This window comes from Grus americana, chromosome 5 (assembly GCF_028858705.1).
Source record: "Grus americana isolate bGruAme1 chromosome 5, bGruAme1.mat, whole genome shotgun sequence".
NCBI classification, from domain to species: Eukaryota; Metazoa; Chordata; class Aves; order Gruiformes; family Gruidae; genus Grus; species Grus americana.
The window spans coordinates 8,544,889-8,563,694 of NC_072856.1; the positions used below are offsets into that span (position 1 = coordinate 8,544,889).

The 18,806-nt window shown below is 35.5% G+C and overlaps 1 protein-coding gene across 2 annotated transcripts in view; it reads left to right on the plus strand.

Annotated features, from left to right (window-relative positions):
* The window catches only part of ELP4 (elongator acetyltransferase complex subunit 4), a 169,242-nt gene that overhangs the window by 60,770 nt on the left and 89,666 nt on the right, over window positions 1-18,806 (plus strand). For both annotated transcript variants that reach the window (XM_054828921.1, XM_054828923.1), the window contains exons 8-9: window positions 4,291-4,399; window positions 7,112-7,218. In XM_054828921.1, coding sequence (XP_054684896.1) covers window positions 4,291-4,399; window positions 7,112-7,218 — 216 coding nt within the window. The remainder of the gene's footprint in view (window positions 1-4,290; window positions 4,400-7,111; window positions 7,219-18,806) is intronic.

Genomic DNA, 18,806 nt, shown 5'->3' on the forward strand with positions numbered 1-18,806 from the left:
AAGCACAACCACTTTTTGAGCTTTTTTTTTAAAATTCATGCACCAAAATTTGCTTTAAGTTCATAAGGTTCATATGACTTTACATGAACTTGCTTGCTCATTATTATTGAGACCTTCTTTGAAATGAAATGTCAAGGTTACTGGACTCACCTGTTGGTAACAACACAAATTGTTGCCTGCAATTGCAGTTTTACCTAGACTTGGGGACAATATCTGAATTCATCTTTAAATTCTGTGCTGGCATACAGACTGTATGCAACTCACTCTTTAAACTGGATTTTGTCCCAGTGCTAGCAGTTGTCTGTAGTAGGTTTTGAGGTAATGAAAGTCATTTTAGGATTCAGTGTATTAACTCTTAATTAAATATTTTAAAATAAAATCAGTGATGGGATTAGATTACCAGAATGTAAAGGTACAGAGGTCAAATATAGCCCCCTACCAAAATACAGGCCTAATGTCTCTTGGAAAAGAGACATAGTCTTAAAATACCTTCTTTTCAATTCAATGTATAAATCGGTATTAAAATTATGTTAATGTATTGATCAGAATCCAAGTGCAAATATACAAACCCGATGTGATTCAAGAGCTTAATGTATTTATACAGGTGCTAGTTGGATCTCATCGTAGATCTTTAACAGGAGTCTCTTTTTTGCCTTTTAAATTTTGAGATTGTTTATATGTACTATGTAGAAAAGTTGAAGCCATTCTAAGAAAATGTTCCATTCATTGACTTTACTTAATGCAGCGCAAGGACTGAGAATTTAAATATTTTTATTACGTAAATTTTGTGAGGTTTTTAATTTCTTTAGAAAGTGACAAAATAAAAATGGGAGGACATATCTCTGGGTGTTAGAAAAATTTTGACAGAAAATCAGAGAACTAGAAATTACAGGAGAGTAGAAAAGACAGATGTTTTTCCTAATACGGAATCCAGATGAACCAAGATTGATTTGATTAATAGTAGTAATGATAAAATTGTACATTAAGAACTCAATCCAGTAGAAACGCACAGTATTAATTTCAGTGTGTAAATTTGAACATACAGACTATACATATATTTGTGTTGGCAGAATACCATGCTTTATACTCAGACACAGAAGATGATACATTTTGTAATGCTTTATTTGCAAATAAGTATTTTTAAACACACACAAATAATTACTCAAAACTATGTAGATTCTGCAAATAAATTAGTAGGACAAAGCAATCTTTTTCCATAATTGCCCTTCCCAAAAGCTGGTTAAACACATATGTATAGTTCCCATTTACGTATCCAACCAGCTACACGGATTTTCTTGAGACACCGTTTTGAAAGTACACTTTGGTTGAGCCCAAATATTGCAAGTTTGCACTTAAAAGAAAATGTCTGTTTAAAACAGTGAACACAAAGTAAGATATAGAATGGATGCCCAGCCCAGCCTGCACAACAGGGTTGCTACCATGTTGTTAGAATAATTACATTTTGGCTGAACTAACTAATTTAGAAAAACTGCAGTACATCTAGCAAGACTGAAAACTTTCCAGGACTGAGTTGGGGTTTTTTTATGTTTTAGTGTAATTTAAAACAATACCTCTTCTAGCTGCCAACAAACTCTTTCCCTGAATCTCCCCATTCCTGGCTTCCCTCCTAACCATGTCCTGGCTCACCTCCAGAGCTGCCAAGTTTATGCCAGAAGCAGGAGGTAGATTTGTATGGGGCTGGAGGAAGATCTGGAGCTCTGTTAAATTTTCAAGCCCAGATGGGGCAACATGATTTGTGTGTTTATGTCAGTATGCCATACATCACAACTATCTGTGTGCTGACGTCAGCTTTGATTGGACATTAATGTGCTGAACACTGCAAACTAGAAAATACATGATAGATACAGATCTATGGCAACAATGCCACATAAGCAAATGTCTGTTTGGTGTGGCGATTCACTGTGCAAAATATTTCCCAAGATACACTGCATTAAGCCAGGAGAATATTTTGACACGCTTTAAAAACAAATACAAAATCAGCGTGGACAAACAGACTCCAGTTTAAGAAAGCAAACCTGTTCAGAAGAAGAGCTGAAACCAACATATTGAAGTATGTATCATTAGGCAAATATTGAATTGCTGTCCCTCACTTTAATCTTTCCAGAATTAAGACCAAGCGGGAAAGATGTTAGTCTTAGGATTTGCAGGACTGTTAATGATGAGGATACCTTGCTGATGGTTGAGCATCTTTCTATCCCCAGTTTTTGTAGCCCATTGTTATCAAAACCAGCAAGCAAAAACGTTAATGGACAGCAAACATTTTTTCAAATGATGGAATATTTTTTCTGTACCAAGAGTGTAGGTTAGCTTCCAGAAATCATCAGTGTTTATTTATTTATGTAACAATTTTGTGTTTCTTGCTTATACAAATAACATCCAGCAGCCTGCTGAAGAACTGGCAAAAAGTGGTAATTTCTGGTCTGTGGATTTACAGAGGTCACCGCCTACTTCAGATTTATATTTATACCATGCTAATGTGATTGCCCCTGTAGAATAATGTGATCAAAAGTTTCCATTAAAATACAGATTACTATCTCTCTCTTCCTAAAAGAGGAAATAATTTGCAAGTCAGCTTTTAATATTTCAGGGGTGGATATAATAACAAAGCTTAGGGATTGATGTGTAGGCAGTGGTTTTTTACCTCAGATCACTTATGTTATTCCTCAGAAAGGAAATTCTGTAGTATAACACTATTTTATCATTATCCATCATTAGACTTTGTAGGTAAGATTGAAGTTCCCCGGTTCCATAGGGATAGATCATTTTGGCGTGTGCACAAGTAGCGGCTTTGAAAGGAGACCAGCCCCCAGGATTTAATGCCATCTGGCCCATAAGGTGGGGAAGGGAGGGGGTGTAAAGGTACCATGGGATCGGCGGATTTAGGCCTTGTAACCTGAGCAGATTGGCCTGTGCAGGACAGGCCACAGGTTATTTTATGTAGTTGTCAAGAAACAGAATTCAGCTTATTCTTTGGTGGGAGTAGGAAATGTTCACCTTTCACGTCTGCTTCATAGGCTTCTCCGTGGCTAGGAAATATGCTGTTAGTGAAATGTGGGTTCATGAAAGCAATTGGTGTATTGATCACCATTTTAATAAACCTGTGTGTCAGTACAATGCATAGACTTTTCCAACATATCTAGGGATTTTTCCCTTCTCTCTGCTCCTAATTGCTTTATAAATTGTTATCAAATAGTTTACCAGTACTTAAATTGAGCTTTCATAATAAGCATCAGTCGTATAGTTTATGAGAGAAATGCAGAATGTGCAAAATGATTTCGAATTAACAGAAATTACAAAACTATAACTTGGAGCTACGGAACCAATTCTTGATATTTGGAATGGATATTCTGAGGTGATTGGTCTTGATAGCCCTGAAGGTATGATGGGTATAGCACCTACAGCCATCAAGAACAAGAGTATACCAGCTGTCCAGGCAGCGTTAAGATAACTACGTATCTTAAAGAAATATTTTGCTCCTTAGCACAGATTTGTCTCTGGTTTTGTGCTCATTAAATACTGACAACATCAAAGCATTTAAGAACATTTTATTCTTAGTTACCTCTGAAGATCTCTGTTGTGACCTTTGAATGTTGCTTTCTGTGCTATAAAATTAAGCAAAGAAAACTATGAGGAAAACAGCTTCTTTAAGACACATGACAGCACATTGTTGCACAGGACATAAGGCATCACTTATAAATCACAAATATATTGAGAAATGGTAATGCAACTTGAAGCTTTAGATTCGTATGTTGTCTAGAGAGGAACTTTTAGAAAGAAAAATACTGGAGAAGATGCTTTGGTTTCCCATGTTGTTTGATGACCAAAATGAATAATTGTGTGGGTTGTGCTTGTTCAAAATACTAGAGGTGATATGCCTAAGTGTATTACAACCCAAGGTTTTCAGAACACAAACAAAAGCTGGGCATCTGACTCCTAGTAGAAGTCAATGAGAGGTGCTTGACTGCCACATAGCTTGTAAATATCTCTGATGGGAGCAAATGCTTATGCTATGAAGATTAGGAAAATACGGATTTAGCGCTGAGTTAGCCTGTTTATGGTTTCTGCTTATTAAATGTATGTTTTCTTTAGACAGAAATTTCAAGTTGTCTTTTTTTTTTTTTTTAAAGAAAAAAAGCCCTCTAATGTAATTTCTAAGTATTGATGACCTATTTTTTCCCTTTTGTCATTGAGAAGACCAGGGCTTACTCTATGAACATTAATTACCTTTTTCATCACGGAGGATGTGTATTTTGTTTCCATGTCTTACAGAATAAAGCAATTATGGAACGTGTAACAAACTTGTCAGATACGGTAGTTGGTCTTGAATCATTTATTGGCTCTGAGAGAGAAACCAATCCATTATACAAGGATTACCATGGTAAGTTCCATCTTTAGCAATGCAAAAAGTCTGCCCTGAGTGTTTCTAGGGCACTTAGCGGCTTACCCTCCAATTGGGTATCTGCTATAAGGTAGCGTTTGATTTCATTTTAGAATATACCTCTTAAATGTTTCTCCTTGCTAACCAGTCTTGAGTTAGGAAAATTTTCAGTAAAGTGCATTAAGGCTGCAAAGGAAACATGGCAACTCCTTGCATGTTGTCAAGCCGTATTACTGAGGCATGGCTCAATCAGATGTACATCTCAACAGGCAGGCTTTGGGGAATTCACATGCAGAGGAGGCTTGGCAATCATCTGACCAGCGAGCTGAACTTGTCATGAAATCAATACTTTTGATCTGCCAAGTTTTAAATAGAGAACACGGAAAAACATATATTATATTAAGGTGAATAAACTGCTAAATGATGTGCTATATAAACTTTATCTAAAAATAACATTCTCTTTTTCAGCTTTAAGTTACGGCACTTAGGCATTTAAAGAAATGAATGTGGATATGTGTGGCATGTAAAATATGAAACTAATTTTGGTTAAAAGTCATGTAGCCTTTCAAGTGATTTATCTTCAAAATGTGTAGTGGTGTTTAATCTTGCATTTTGTTTCCCAAAGATTTTGTTAGGTGTTGCAGCAGAACTATTTAAATTTTTAAAGATTGGATTAGAAGTTATGCATAGCCAAAGCAGTGAATAACAGACAGTTTCAGCTAATCCGGAGCGGTGCTCCGAGTGTGCATAAATTACAGCTATTATTATTGTGATACTACTGTAGTTCCATGGAAACCTTTAGTTGAAAGTAAACTGCTTATCCGAAACCTGCTGTAAACATGTGGGAATGTGGCAGTGTTTTCCACAGCAGAATATATAGAAAAAGAAGCAAAGATGCTGTTGAGACACCACTGTGTGTATGCAGGCTGTAATTAATAAATCAGAGAAAAATCTTTTTGACTATGAAAATAGTGCACGTTTCATTATTTGAAAAAAGGTGAATGGAAAAGAAACCGCGAACAAAAGCCGGAATAATTTGCCTAATTATTTTTCCAACTGTATAATCGTGATGTGGCATTTGTTTATGCTAACATAATTCTGTCAATTTGATACTCCATTTCCCAGTACTGAAGAGATCCTTTAAGACAATGTGTGTTTTAGCAGTTATTTCCTGGTTTCCTGTAAAAATGTATGCTAAGTAATTTTTGGTACTACTTAATAAAAATTTTATGTCAATAAACATAGCTTTTGAGGTTTAAGCAACCTTAATTTAACATTCTAAAAATAGATATTTTTTAACGGTTTTAACTTTGTGGGTTCTTTTTGCTTAAGAATACATTTTAAGATGATTTATTTACTGCAAATGGTAGAAGATTTTGACATTCCTCAGGAAAAGTTTGATTAAATTATTGCATTATTTAATGAATCCTGCATTAATAATTTTATTAAGCTGCCTGCAAATTTAAATGATTGAAAAGTCAATAAAATAACAAAAGAATGATACAGATGATCCTTAAATAAAATTTTTGAATACTGTATATAAGCAACCCTTTGTTAAACCTGCTGTTTCTATATATAATAATTAAATTTTGAACTCAAAAGCTAAACAAATAATTTTTATATGTCACCGGACTGGAGGCAGGGATAGAAGGTTTCAAAGTGTAAAAATATTTTTCTAGTATTATTGAGAATTCTTGTAATTAGTACCCATAAAAATTAGCTTTTTAAAGTATTTCAATTTTAGGAACTTTCTTCCTTTATTCTTCCTTTTAAAAAATAAATAACACCCTGAAAGAAATACTTGCCTTATTTTAAATAAGGGGGTTTAGTGTTTGGGGTTTTCTCACGGCTGCCGTTTTCAAGAAAGATGTCTTTTCTAGTTCAGTATTTCCATTTAGATGCTGGCTTTATGAATAGCAAATATAGGCCCGTAATTGAGAAGCCCTGTAGAATTTTCCTGGTTTTCAGATGTAGAAAATCACCCTTAGGTTGTTCAGAAACTATATTAGGCTGCACAAAAACCATCCAGCGTCCTTGTCAGAAAAAATCAGCTTGAGCTGCAGCTGACAGAATGCAGAGCTTGCAGTGCACCTAGTGCTGTTAAAACCATCTGAACGGCTCTATCAGCCTCCTGCATGAAGAAAACCCATTTCTCCTAGGATGGCATAGGGGTTAAAATTTATCGAAAAGCATGCTCTAAATCGGTATTGTCCGGAAACTTTTTAAAAGTCATTTTCAGGGCGCAGACCGAAGTACTTCTCATTAGAGCTTCCGTGGTTATCAGTAACCCATAAGCCTTGTTTTGCTGGCTGCTTACTGGTGCATTTAATAAAATAAAGATCACTCAGTGGTGCCGTGGGCAGCATGCAAGGTGATAGCCATATTTGCTTACTGTAAATACAAGAGAAAATCACACACAAACCGGCTGTAGTTTTGACAAGTATTAAGATCCCTCTTTACATCTGTACTTCTGTACCAAAGTGCAATTAGTTTTCCTCGCACAAGGATTTCTGTTTATCTTATTCTGCTTGATTACTTGAGTATAATCGCACCGTTTGCTTCATTGCTCCTGGTAGTAAGCTCCAGTTTAAAAAGGGGAGGATGAGTGTGTGTAAATATACAGAATTCTGCTGTGAGACTCTAATTTATGCATCCGGATGACAGCATTTTCTTAATTTTTTTTTTCCCTCCTTTACTCTTTCTTTCCACAAGGTTTGGTTCATGTACATCAGATTCCTCGGCTTAATAGCTTGATCTGTGATGTGTCAGACACGAAGGACCTTGCTTTTAGATTAAAAAGGAAGCTGTTCACCATTGAGGTAAGAGAAACAGTTTTGTTTCACTATTTAGAACCCAAAAGGTGGAGCTAATCGCATCTCTTATGTTTTGTTTTGTGAAATGCATAAAATATGCATCAGATATTGTAAATTCATTTCATTCTGGTTTTGCTGTTCAGAACGGTTTTATAAAATATTGTTGTATGCCTTCTAATTAAAAATGTCTCATTTGCTGCACTAAATCAGTCTGTTATAAATAGTTTATTTTGGTTTAAAATGTACATAGAAAGTAGGCCACAACCTTCAATAACAAAGCGTGACATGTTTCTAAGGGTGTCAGGAGCATATTTAATTAAATGTTAATGACTTGCTCTTACTTGTGTTAGTGGGTGGGAAAGTAGCTACATGTTATTACCCCAGAAGAGGGATTTTAATGTATAATGCTGCCTAAAATTGTGTGTGGTATGAGGGATAAGTGTCCTTATCAGTATTCAGAAACCATTTTCTTTGCATTACTGAAATCACCTTTCGCTCTTTTATGTCATTTTAAACACAGTATCATTTACACTAATGTCCTTAAGTAAATTTCCTACTAAGTTTAAACTTTTTTCTGTGACCTTTATGCAGACAGTCCTGATAGAAGGCAGTAATACAAAAGATGTATTTCATTTTAATCTTGCTAAAGAGCAAATGAACATAGCACTATTAAGCAATTAGAGCTGATGTATTTATTAACCAAGTAATGCTTGGAGATGGGAGATGGCTTTCGGGGTGATGCGATAGTCATCGGTACAGTCTGGGCAAATTTTTTTTAACAAAGACATAAAACAGCCAAGCATCCCTGACAAACCATTTTGTTTAATCTCTTTTCAAATGAAAAGCTCTTAAGCAGACCACTTGTCTTAACTGCTTGAAACCATAAAAAGAGAGAATTGCCACCAATAAATTAGCATATTTTTTACTCCATCACCAAATGATGGTCAATGTGGCTTGGCACTGCTTTGGTGTTTGGGACTTCACCCTTAAGTGACCACTTTGGCCCTTATTTGACCCTCTGCCCTTTTTAGCTGGCCACTTGATAAGGTAACTTAAGGGTTCTCTCTCTTCACTGCCTCCTCCCCTTCACAATTGCAAGTAGCCCTAACCTATAAATCATTGAAAGGGCCCTATCGAGTGACAAATTAAGGTGCCCTCCTCCTAATTAATGGTCATCAATGTCTTTAATTATCTAATCCTATTGAGAGTAGTTAATAGTTAATCAGGCAGCCAGTTCTTCATGCAGGTCATCTCTGCATGAGTGCTAGAAGTTTCTCAACTAGAAGTATCCTCTTCAGAAGCCACTTAAAGACAAATACGTGCAGGAGGCCTTTTTTCCCAAAGCCATGCCTTTTTAATGTTTCTCACTTTCCAGAGAATGTGGTTAGCGAAACCAGGCATTGTGAGGTATTAAACCATTTTAACAACCGCTTGGGAGCAGTACGTTAGAAACAAAAACCTTAATTGTCCGTGTTTGGTTTTAAAATACAAATGGTCTGACTCTTTTCAGAAGTGCAGAGAAGCGTGCACCCTCATTTCACAGCATAGTAAATTCTTATTTATTATAGCTATGAATTAGAATATTAGGGGGTTTTTCCTCACTATGAATCCTGACTCAGAATATAATTTTTTCGGTCAGCCATGTTTGGGATTCTAATTTGTAATGCAATTTGGAAGAAAAAAAAAAAAAGCAAACCTTAGCAGGAGGCTCTGTAAAAAGAATTGAATTAGCCATGGGGCAGAAGCATTGGAAACGGGTGTAGTGGAACTCTTGAAACAACCTGTTGCCCTAGACATGCATAGATGACCCACTTGTATAATTTCTCCCTTCATTGCTCAGCTGCAGCCCCTTTTGAATAACTTCAGGTTTTGTTAGAGATATGCTTTCTATAAGCTGAACTGACACAAACTAGCCCTTCTTGAACAGGTTAGATCACTGTCCTACCATGATCTTCCCGTACACATTTCACTAATCTATAATACATACGTTTTTCTTCCTCATACTATTAGGGGAGGCAGACTACAGCTAGGCTGACTAGAGCAATGAGGTCAATAAGAAAATGGGAGCAAGGGAAAATTGAATTAAGGCGGCATGTGAATACAGTCTTCTAAAATGGGTTTCTGCAGTTAGAATGTGATGAGTCAGCAGTCAGGTTTGGTTCTGGTGGTAAAAACATAAAGCAGCATAACAGCGTGCAGGCGTTCCAAGCAACAGTGTGCTTTATACAAAGTACAACTGAGTTTATGACTTCTTTAGTATGTAGCTTACATGTGAAATGAAAATATATTTTGAGTGTGTTATAGTTTTTGGAAAGCTTCTGCTTAGTTATATACACAATTTAGGGTAGAAATATTGACGTCTATTTGAAATGCCATTTTAAAATCAAATTACATTAGAAAAGTTAGAAATACACAACCTATGATTTATGGCAAAATTTCTCCAAAAAGGGTTTTCACCACTAGACCATTCTTTTTTTACAGTTTAAAATACAGACATGGGACATGGGTTTTCTCATCTCTGGATTGCTCACCAGTTAAATAACTCTTTATCGTTTGGCCCTCATCAGTAAAAAAACATTAAATGTCAAATCCTTTTTATTAGATTGCAGTTTTGTGGGAGGGACTCCACCTCTTTATAGTCTGCAGAATCATTTAACTGTTGCAGTTTTTCTTGTATCTTCTTCATCAAAATAAGATTGACTGAAATGTATTCTAAAGGGATTTTTTTAAATTCAGGATGAAAATGGTTTGTAATGAATATTTATGAGTTTTCATTTTCCGTTTGTAAATTGTGAGGTAGACCCTTTCCAGGAAAACTTACATGTTTGTGGTAAAAGGCGCAGTAGCTAGATCAAGCTTTCCCAAATCTTCACTCGTTCGTTACTAGCAATACATTATTATATGCAATATTATCAGAGATCTATCTTACGTGCATACCACTTTAAAGGACACAATTTTGAAGTTAGCCTGTCTAATCCTATTTCTTCCCACTTTGGAATCTTAATTAGAAGGAGATAAAAACCATCATTTGACTAAATTATTGTCTTGAATCTGTAGCAAAAGGTATAATCCGCAATTGGGCCAATTAGTGTACCCCATAGTTAGCTATGCTGAGGCAGGAAACTTGATTAGATCTGACACCAGCCTAGTTCCCACTGTTGTTTTGCCAGGTATGATGGTCAGACTTCAAAGGGCTTGAGGCATCAGCAGGGCAAGGTTTGGAGGCCAGCTTAGGTCCGGTCGTTAATCTCTCTGCTAAAACCACAGCAGCCCTCGCACAAAACAAGCTTACACGACACAATCATGCGGTATTAAAGTTTGGGTTGAGTCATGCCAATTTGCCTTTGATTTTCTGATGATTGACTAAAAGATGGCTACATGACTAGACACATACTGAAAGTTTACTGATTAGGTAAGTTCCCCAAATATTTGAAATATTTTTTGATTTCTCATTTAAATGATATGACAACCCGTACATCTTAACGAAACTTCTCAGCAGAATTGTTCTTGAAGCGCTCTTTGCTTTGTTTGTAGCTCTGAATGTAACTTTTATCAACATTTGATACATTTTGTAGGAACATTATGTTCATAGTTTTATTTGATAGAACTTTATTTTTCTTATTCCAAAGCCTCCTGTATCAAAACTAAAGGAATCTGTGCCTAAATTTGACTTTTTTCCACTCCTCGCAATTTCTAAGGAAACATTGTTTGTCTTTGTTATTTAGGTACATTTACAATTACTCGCAAAAAGGGAATTTCCTCTTAATTATTTTCCACCTCACTGTTGAGTAAAGCACCGTTCCACGGCTGCGATTACATAAGTGTTCCTTTCTTTGCAGTCTGATTTGTTGAAATATTGCAGTAACAGTGACATGTTTCCATTCTGAGAAAAGCCTAAGGCTGCTTTAGTATTATTCCAAATGATTGAAATTGCCATCTTGCTGACTTTCCCTTGGGCAGCTTAAGGCCTGTTTACTTTTGTATTTGTTTCACATGTTCCCTCTGAGTTTGGCTGGCAGGACATCATTACCTGGTTTGACAAGACAGTTGGAGAAGATTCATATTTGATTAACTCCCTTTGTTACTGTCTGGTCAACATAAACCTCTGACATTATGTATTTAAAGTTAAAAGTTTTGATAAATTCAGCTAAATGTTTGCAAATGGGAAAGTTTGTAAGGTGTGGGGTTTTTTTAATTCCCCAGTTTTGCTTTACTGCTGAGTTTTTGAGTCTTCGGGTAACAGTCAATTGCTAATAGTATAGAGAATAAGCTTTTTCCTACAAGTTGTATAATATAGTTTGCCTATAAAATAATTGTGAATTATTTTTTTTTATCAATACACAAGTAAGAGCCAGCTAATAAGGTTTTCTTTTTATTGGCTATATAACACTTGTGCAAACCAGAATAAAAATCTTTAAAAGACAGCTCAGTTTGAAGCCAGGGTGTCATATACTATATAAAGAATTGCCACACAGCAAAAATAAGTAAGCTTCCAGAGCTTAATATATAAGTTCAGGAGATTCTTTTCTGAGAGGTGTTTCCTAACAGGAGGAGAAGAAAGTCAGAATTAGAGGAGTCCTGTGGCAGGGAAGTTGCTGGTTTCTCTAGCAGCAGAGACATACAATATGGAACTATGGAGCGCTCTGCAGTGCGTTTTTCCTAGTGGCAATTGCCAGAGCAAAAGGTTATGTCTTTGGAAGGAAACATAATCACAAAGAACAGCAATTGAATCTATATAGAATTAAAAACAACTGTATGATTCCAAAGATATTAAAATAATGTCATTTCTTCATCTATCAATAAAGGACTATAAGAAAATTAATGATTGCCAAAATAAGCAAGATTTGATTGCAAGTCCAAATGTTCATGTGTATGTTACGTGTCCAGCACTGGTATTTGGAAGAAGATTTAAAACTCTTTTAACATGATGAATTTGGCAATTAAAACCAGGAAATATATCTTAGGTAGCTTCCATCTGAAATCTCTGTATTTCTACTTTCTTTTTTTTTTTTATTGCTTGTTTTGTACAGACTGTAGTCTGGTAAACTTCTTACCTGCAAAGAAGTGCAATTAGCCACTGCTATAGATTATTTACCAGAACAGGTGGGTAAGTCACAACTGATGTCCACAGTGCTTCAGTGCGGTATTAGCATAGCACAAGTGTGATCCTAAGTGACTCAGGAGGTAGTGATGTCACTGAGTGCCAGAACTGTGCTCCCGGAAACATTTTGTAATTATTCATTACATGCATCAAGAACAGGTATGGACATAATGGTTTAGGGTTATCCATGAGCTGTTTCTTCTGGAGGAACAAATCAACCCTGTCACCAGTACATATGGGATCAGCATATATTTAAAATATGCACACGTGCCATACCAACCTCTGTATCAGTGCGAATTAGAAAGTGTCCGCTGTACCTCTAAAAGCATCACTTATAGGTTTCTTCCAAGAAAATTTGAAGCAGCCTTCAGTAATGACTCACCCTAATCCCAATTATATTTCACTGGTGTTTATAAAGTTGAGTAATTCTGTAAATAAACAAACACATTTGAATCAATGAACTATTTTAGGCAATATTTTAACAAAAAGAATCTGTGAGCCTGATAGCTGACACAAGGCAAAACATTGGTTTATTACAAAATTAAGTAAGGTGATAGTTTTACAGCAATTGGTCAGCAAAATAGGGGAATGAATTCTTGTTCGCTGAGATAAAGTTCCCACAATGTAACACCAAAGCTAACATAGGCGACATGATACGTGTTGTAATACCGGGAGCTTAGACAATATACCTTCATATATAGATAAAAGTAACTCTATTTTAAGATTGTGGTGACATTACAAGACTTGACCCCATGTTATGGCCGTACAACCTCAGGGTGGAACCTGATAAGCCGGAGGGTAACACAGTTGTGACTGCCCGGCTGCCTGGTGCCTGGCACATGGATGAAACTTTCCAGGTATTCCTGGCTCAAAGGTGAGACAGAACTTCTCTGAAGGGTTACAGAAAGTGTATTTCTTTAATTTTTTAATGTAATAAAATCCTTGGGGCCTCTCGGCCCCATGTATTTGAGAACAGAAGTACCCTTGGAGCATACATGGAAAACTTCTCTTTCTTCTCAGCCTGTATTGAGCAGATAGCATCATACCTGACAAACTCTAGTACTGGATGCTCCACTTCAGCTCAGGGACTCTAATGGAGCGGACTCTGCCTAAAAAACTAAACTTTCTAACAGAGAGAGTTAAAACATTGTAATAAAATTCAGCTGAAATTTCTGCCAGTCAAACCACTGTTGCATTGTTTTTTCCTGTCCGTTTTCCCTATGATATTAATAAAGGCATTACCACTGGCTTATTTAAACATAGATCAAAAGATAGTAATTATAACACCATAACATTTTCTTAATCTAAATTTAATAATAATAATAATGCAAAAAGATTCTCCTGCAAAACTAATTCTGTCATAATTCCAAGCTCCATTCTGCATTATTTCATCTAGTAGCCAGTTCAGGTTCTCTTTACCTGGTATGGTGTTCTTCGCTGAATTGTTTTGTCAGATGCTGTCAAGCCAACCTACCATTGTTAAAGAAAATCAAACTAAATCATTTTGGCATGAGCCTTCCAGGAATAAGGCACAGAATATGAAGGGTTTGATGAAATCAAGGATTTGATTTCAATATTGTAAAAGACTGCCTGTCAAAAATGTATTACATTCTTTCAAACAATTTTGAATAAATAAATGTGTTTAAAATTGTGACAGTACAATTTAGATAAAGTTTTGGTAGATATTTTAAAATTATAATAACTTGAGGTAAAACAATACTTGGACTGCTCCTATTTAAAAAGAAAAAACCCTGTAAATGCTAATGGTACATGGAACTGAAATCAAGTATTAAGTTTTATGCAGTATACGGAATTTCAGAACACTTGTATCTTGTGAACATGTGGAAAAGTTTAATTTGAAAATACCACCTTCTTATTGTGTAATACTGAATAATGTGAATTAAATTATTTTGATATTCTGAAGATGAACACAGGAAGGCACCATTAACTTTTAGATTGCATATGAATACTTGTAATATCCTGAAATTTATTTCATAATTAATTTTGTTTTATGGGTTTTTTGACATTATAGAAGTATAGCATGAGGGCTCCATTTGATTTTTCAAAACTTTAACACTTATAATACGGTGCCTCTGGAGTTCCTTGTCAGTAAACAGAACTCATATATATTTTTATTTAAACAAATAATTATGTTGTTTAGAAATATTTATACCATAATTTTGTGTTGTCGCAATGGAAGAACATGCAACAAAGCCATTAATGCAATTAAAGGTCACTTGTACATATTGTAATGGATTGACTGCTCACGCACAGGATCTGTGCTAAGGGTAAGTGCTGCAGCATGAAATGGATTGGCCTCGTTCAGTCTGTAAATAAATGGGTCAACTTATCTTGTATTTGCCAGACAAATAAAGTAGTTGGCATATTCCCACTTTCTTAGTATTAGAAGACAGGTAGGCTAAAGAGTTCTTTCGTGAAAATATGGGTTGGTAAAGATTAAAAAACTCTTTATCTACAAGGATTATATTTTTCACTGAAGTAGTAGTGCTTTTTAGACAAAAGTTAGAAAGACATAGATGGTGGGTTATTAAGAAGCCAAAAAGAGTTAAGCACCATATTCATAGCACTTCTCAGCAAGAGCTAAGAGCCACCTCCATTAAATGCTCTTTAAAATACCACCAAATTTTAATAAAAATATATTTCATAATTTTGTAATGTTCTTATTTTCAAATAATAGCAAATTCAATCATGCCATTATACAATAAAACAGATCTCTGAATTAGATATATATATATGTAAATGCAGGAAAATAAAAATTAAAGCCTATAGGAAGTCATATTTCCTCAACCACAGGCCCGTATCATACATGAACCTTATTGAAATGCATTGAAGTAGGAGTTCAGGGCTGTTACTGAGAAGTTGAGAATAGCATGACTTTGCATCTCCACGTGGAAGATGAACATCCATCTGGATCTTCTTGTCTCAGTACCATTTGTTATGCTTTTGATTATTGATCTTCGGATAGAAAGTGATTCAAAGTACTCTGTAAACTAGGAAACTGTGAGATGGCCCCATCAAAAACTTGGAAAGGGTTAAAATGTCATTTTGTAGGAAAACAGAGCAATGTTGCCAAATGTCTGCTATGACTAGTAATATGCTTAATCAAACAAATTCCAAAATGTTTTATTGTAATTTTGCAAATTCAAGATTAAGGGTTAGCACTTCCAGTCTAATGAAAATACTAGTGATTTTGGATGAACATAGATTCATAAGGAAACCACAAAGAAAACCCACAACATAGAATGCACCTACTGTATGTAGGTGATGAAAAAAAATGTTCTATAACTGTTGTGCAAATACTACTTTGTGCATTGGCCAAATTATGGGTTATTGTTTGTGACTGAATTCCAGAGTACATTTTATTTTGATATTCCTGGCCAAGAGAAGTGTGCAAAAAGATTGTCATAAGCAAAATGGCTGAGGACTGCAGTGCCTGAGGCATAAATAAATTTAGATTTTGGTCATGCCATCTTTATTGCCTTCTTTCGCGTAGTTGTTTTAGTTGCATGTTTTTGATTTTTTTTTAAATTTTGTTTTCCTTGGTTGTATTACATATGGTTTTCAGAGGATTCTGTTACCAAGTGTAATGCAATTTAAAAGTTTTTATTGCATGTTAAAGCCAAACTGCTTTTGAAATACCAAGTGAGACTGTCTCCAAGAAGAAAAATACTATTTATAGCATTTAAAGGGATATTTCTGGCCAGCTTAACATTAACATAATATTAACCCCCTTCAGAATAATAGCTGGAATTTTTGAATGGCATTTCCAAGCAGCAGTTCAGCTCCCTCTTTCTTCATTCTTTCCTTCCGAAGAAAGTGAGCGGTAATTGTATAGTGTACAGTAACTAAAGCTTTGTATTGATGTCCATAAATACATAAATAAATAAAGTGAATTTGGGTGCCAACTAATACCAGCCATAGACTGCTTGACTTTCAGAAAACAGCTGGTAGTGCTCGCTGAAAACAGTTCACTTTAAATGCCTCATTTCAGGTATTTAAGGTTTGAGAAACCTATGGGGTTTAGCTTACAAAAATACTCTCTATGGGCTCTTCATCCTCCTTTATCCTGCTTTAAGTCTGTTATAGGAAAAAATACTGAAGAATTTTCACTGACATTCATAAAATTCATATGTTTACAAAGCAGTTACCAAATGGACTTAACTTTTTCTCATATTAAATCTTTGGGCAGTATGTCTGCTTGAGTCATGTTCAAAAGTAAAAGCAGAAAGCAAAAATAAAGAACAGTTTTCACTTTTAAGTGGGAGGATGTGGGTATCGCTGCGCAAGAGAAATCAATTTCACCTTGCATCCAAAACAGTGGTTGCTATTCTTAAAATAAACTGATTGCTTAATATTTTAAGTTTTAAGATCTTTTGTCATCTTTGTGAAGGAGCTGTACATTCACTTGTTCTGAACAGATAGGCTTTGTTTGACTTGCATATGAACGTTCGAGGTGAATGAGTTGGCCGTGGTAGCTGAGTCTTGAGGGGACTTCTGAAGTCTCAATGATATACCCAGAATATCTACTGGGAATTGAATAGAACCTTAATGGTGTATTTATAAGCAAACATTTCACGTGTTTGGATAATAGCTATACAGCGACCTGCCTTGTGATTGAGTTGGCTCCAGAGTCTCCAGCTGGAGGAGTTAAGAACTGTGCAGTTGGCAGAGAGGCGTGGGGTCTGTGAGTGGCACAAAAACTTTAACAACAGCGGTCGCATTCCACTGCTCCCTGTCACGGATTACAGTGTGCCAGTATAGTTTCTGGACGTGCACCCTTACTTGCTTTTATTTGTGAGCCAACACACAATTAGATAAACAAGAGGAAAAATTCTGCTTGTGTACTGTCACTGGTGTTTCTTGCTTCTAAGGGCTTCTACGTGCAACCTGAAGTTTGTATGGTTACTTGTGTATTGGCAGAAAGTATAGCAGAATACGATGATTTAATACAATATTCACCACTTTTTATTTTAAATCTCTTGTATCATATTAGAGCAGAAAAGAGTAAACTAAGGAAGACCTTGTTCTGTTAATTTTTTTGGCTTAAAGACTTAAGTGTCCTGAATTGGTTTTGCTCACGTGCAGATTGAGAGTAGGAACCAAGTGAGGTTTGGTTAAGCTACACTCTTGGGACGGACCAAGGAAAGTCTGCTGGTAGATATAGCCACGGCTTGTACCTATCCTGATATACAGTATGTGTGATGTATAGAATAAACACACCCCTCAGCCACTTGAGCTGCCATATGTTCCTAACTGAGCAGCATTTTATTTTCAGCACTTTATTATGTCTTCTCTCTCTTCTCTCATTGATTTGTTAGGGATTTAGTAATCTGTTGCTTAATCAATAAACAATGTCGTCTCTTAAGTCGGTTATGTCTCAGGTCTGCAATCTAAAGCCCCTGAGGCAACATCATATACTTCTTAATCAGTACTTCTCACCTTTTGGTATAAGGCTTTGTAATTCTGAGTGGGTTGCACATTTCCTATGCTGCCTCAAATGCCCTTTCCCAAACCTTTTGCTACCAGAGAGTAGTGTGACAGGAGTTATATGAGCTTTTGCTGCTATAATATGGGGGAAAATGGTTCTCCTTCTAGTATGAGTATTTATTAAGAGATACAAATCTCTATTTAATTTGTAATTCTTGTTGCTGTTAAAATAAGGAATTAATAAGAAGGAAATCTAATATTTGTGTTTAGATCTGATCCTCAATAGTAGCATAGCCATGGGCTGTTTGTGCTTGGTCTACATCATCTAGACTAAAAATAGCCTTCCTGTCATTTTATTGGCAGAGTTTTAGCTACTCCTTTAATTCTGTTTAAAAATGGATAGAGAGAAAGAAGCATAAATATTGAATGTGTGCAGATATTCCAGTAAGAAACTAAAAGGAGAATCCTGATGCTTTGAAGAGCTGTATAGTTAAATGGAATTCACATTTCGCTTAAGTAAAAAGGCATTTTGTAAATTATGATCATCTTTAAATGTATTAGGTTAATTTTTATATTTGTATCATTAAAGTAGCTACTTTTAAATATCTAGACATTAACATATATTTGCTTTATTTTATTAGTGTCCTGCGTAGGTTTTGTTCTTTTTAGGTTTCCTTTACATTTTGATAAGAAATTACTGATGAGGTATTTAATTTCTTATCAGTTAAATAAAAAGCTTCATTATTTCTAATTTTTCTTTTACTAGAGTGAGTTTTTGCAGAGTAGGAAGACAGATCACTACCACCCGCTAAAATCTTGAGCAATACTCTGAAAATGTCTGGTTTGTTATGTTTTGTTTTTTTAAAACCTGTGGAAACAGCAAAGAAAGAACTGGCTTATTCTTGTTCTGTCGGTCCTAAGAAAACATGGGCTACTTCAGGAACTTTCAGGAACACAGTTACCATATGGAAAAGATACAGTTTTGAGGTGGACTTGCATCTGTGTTATTTTTTTCCTAACCTGCAAGGGGCCATTCTGTCTTTGA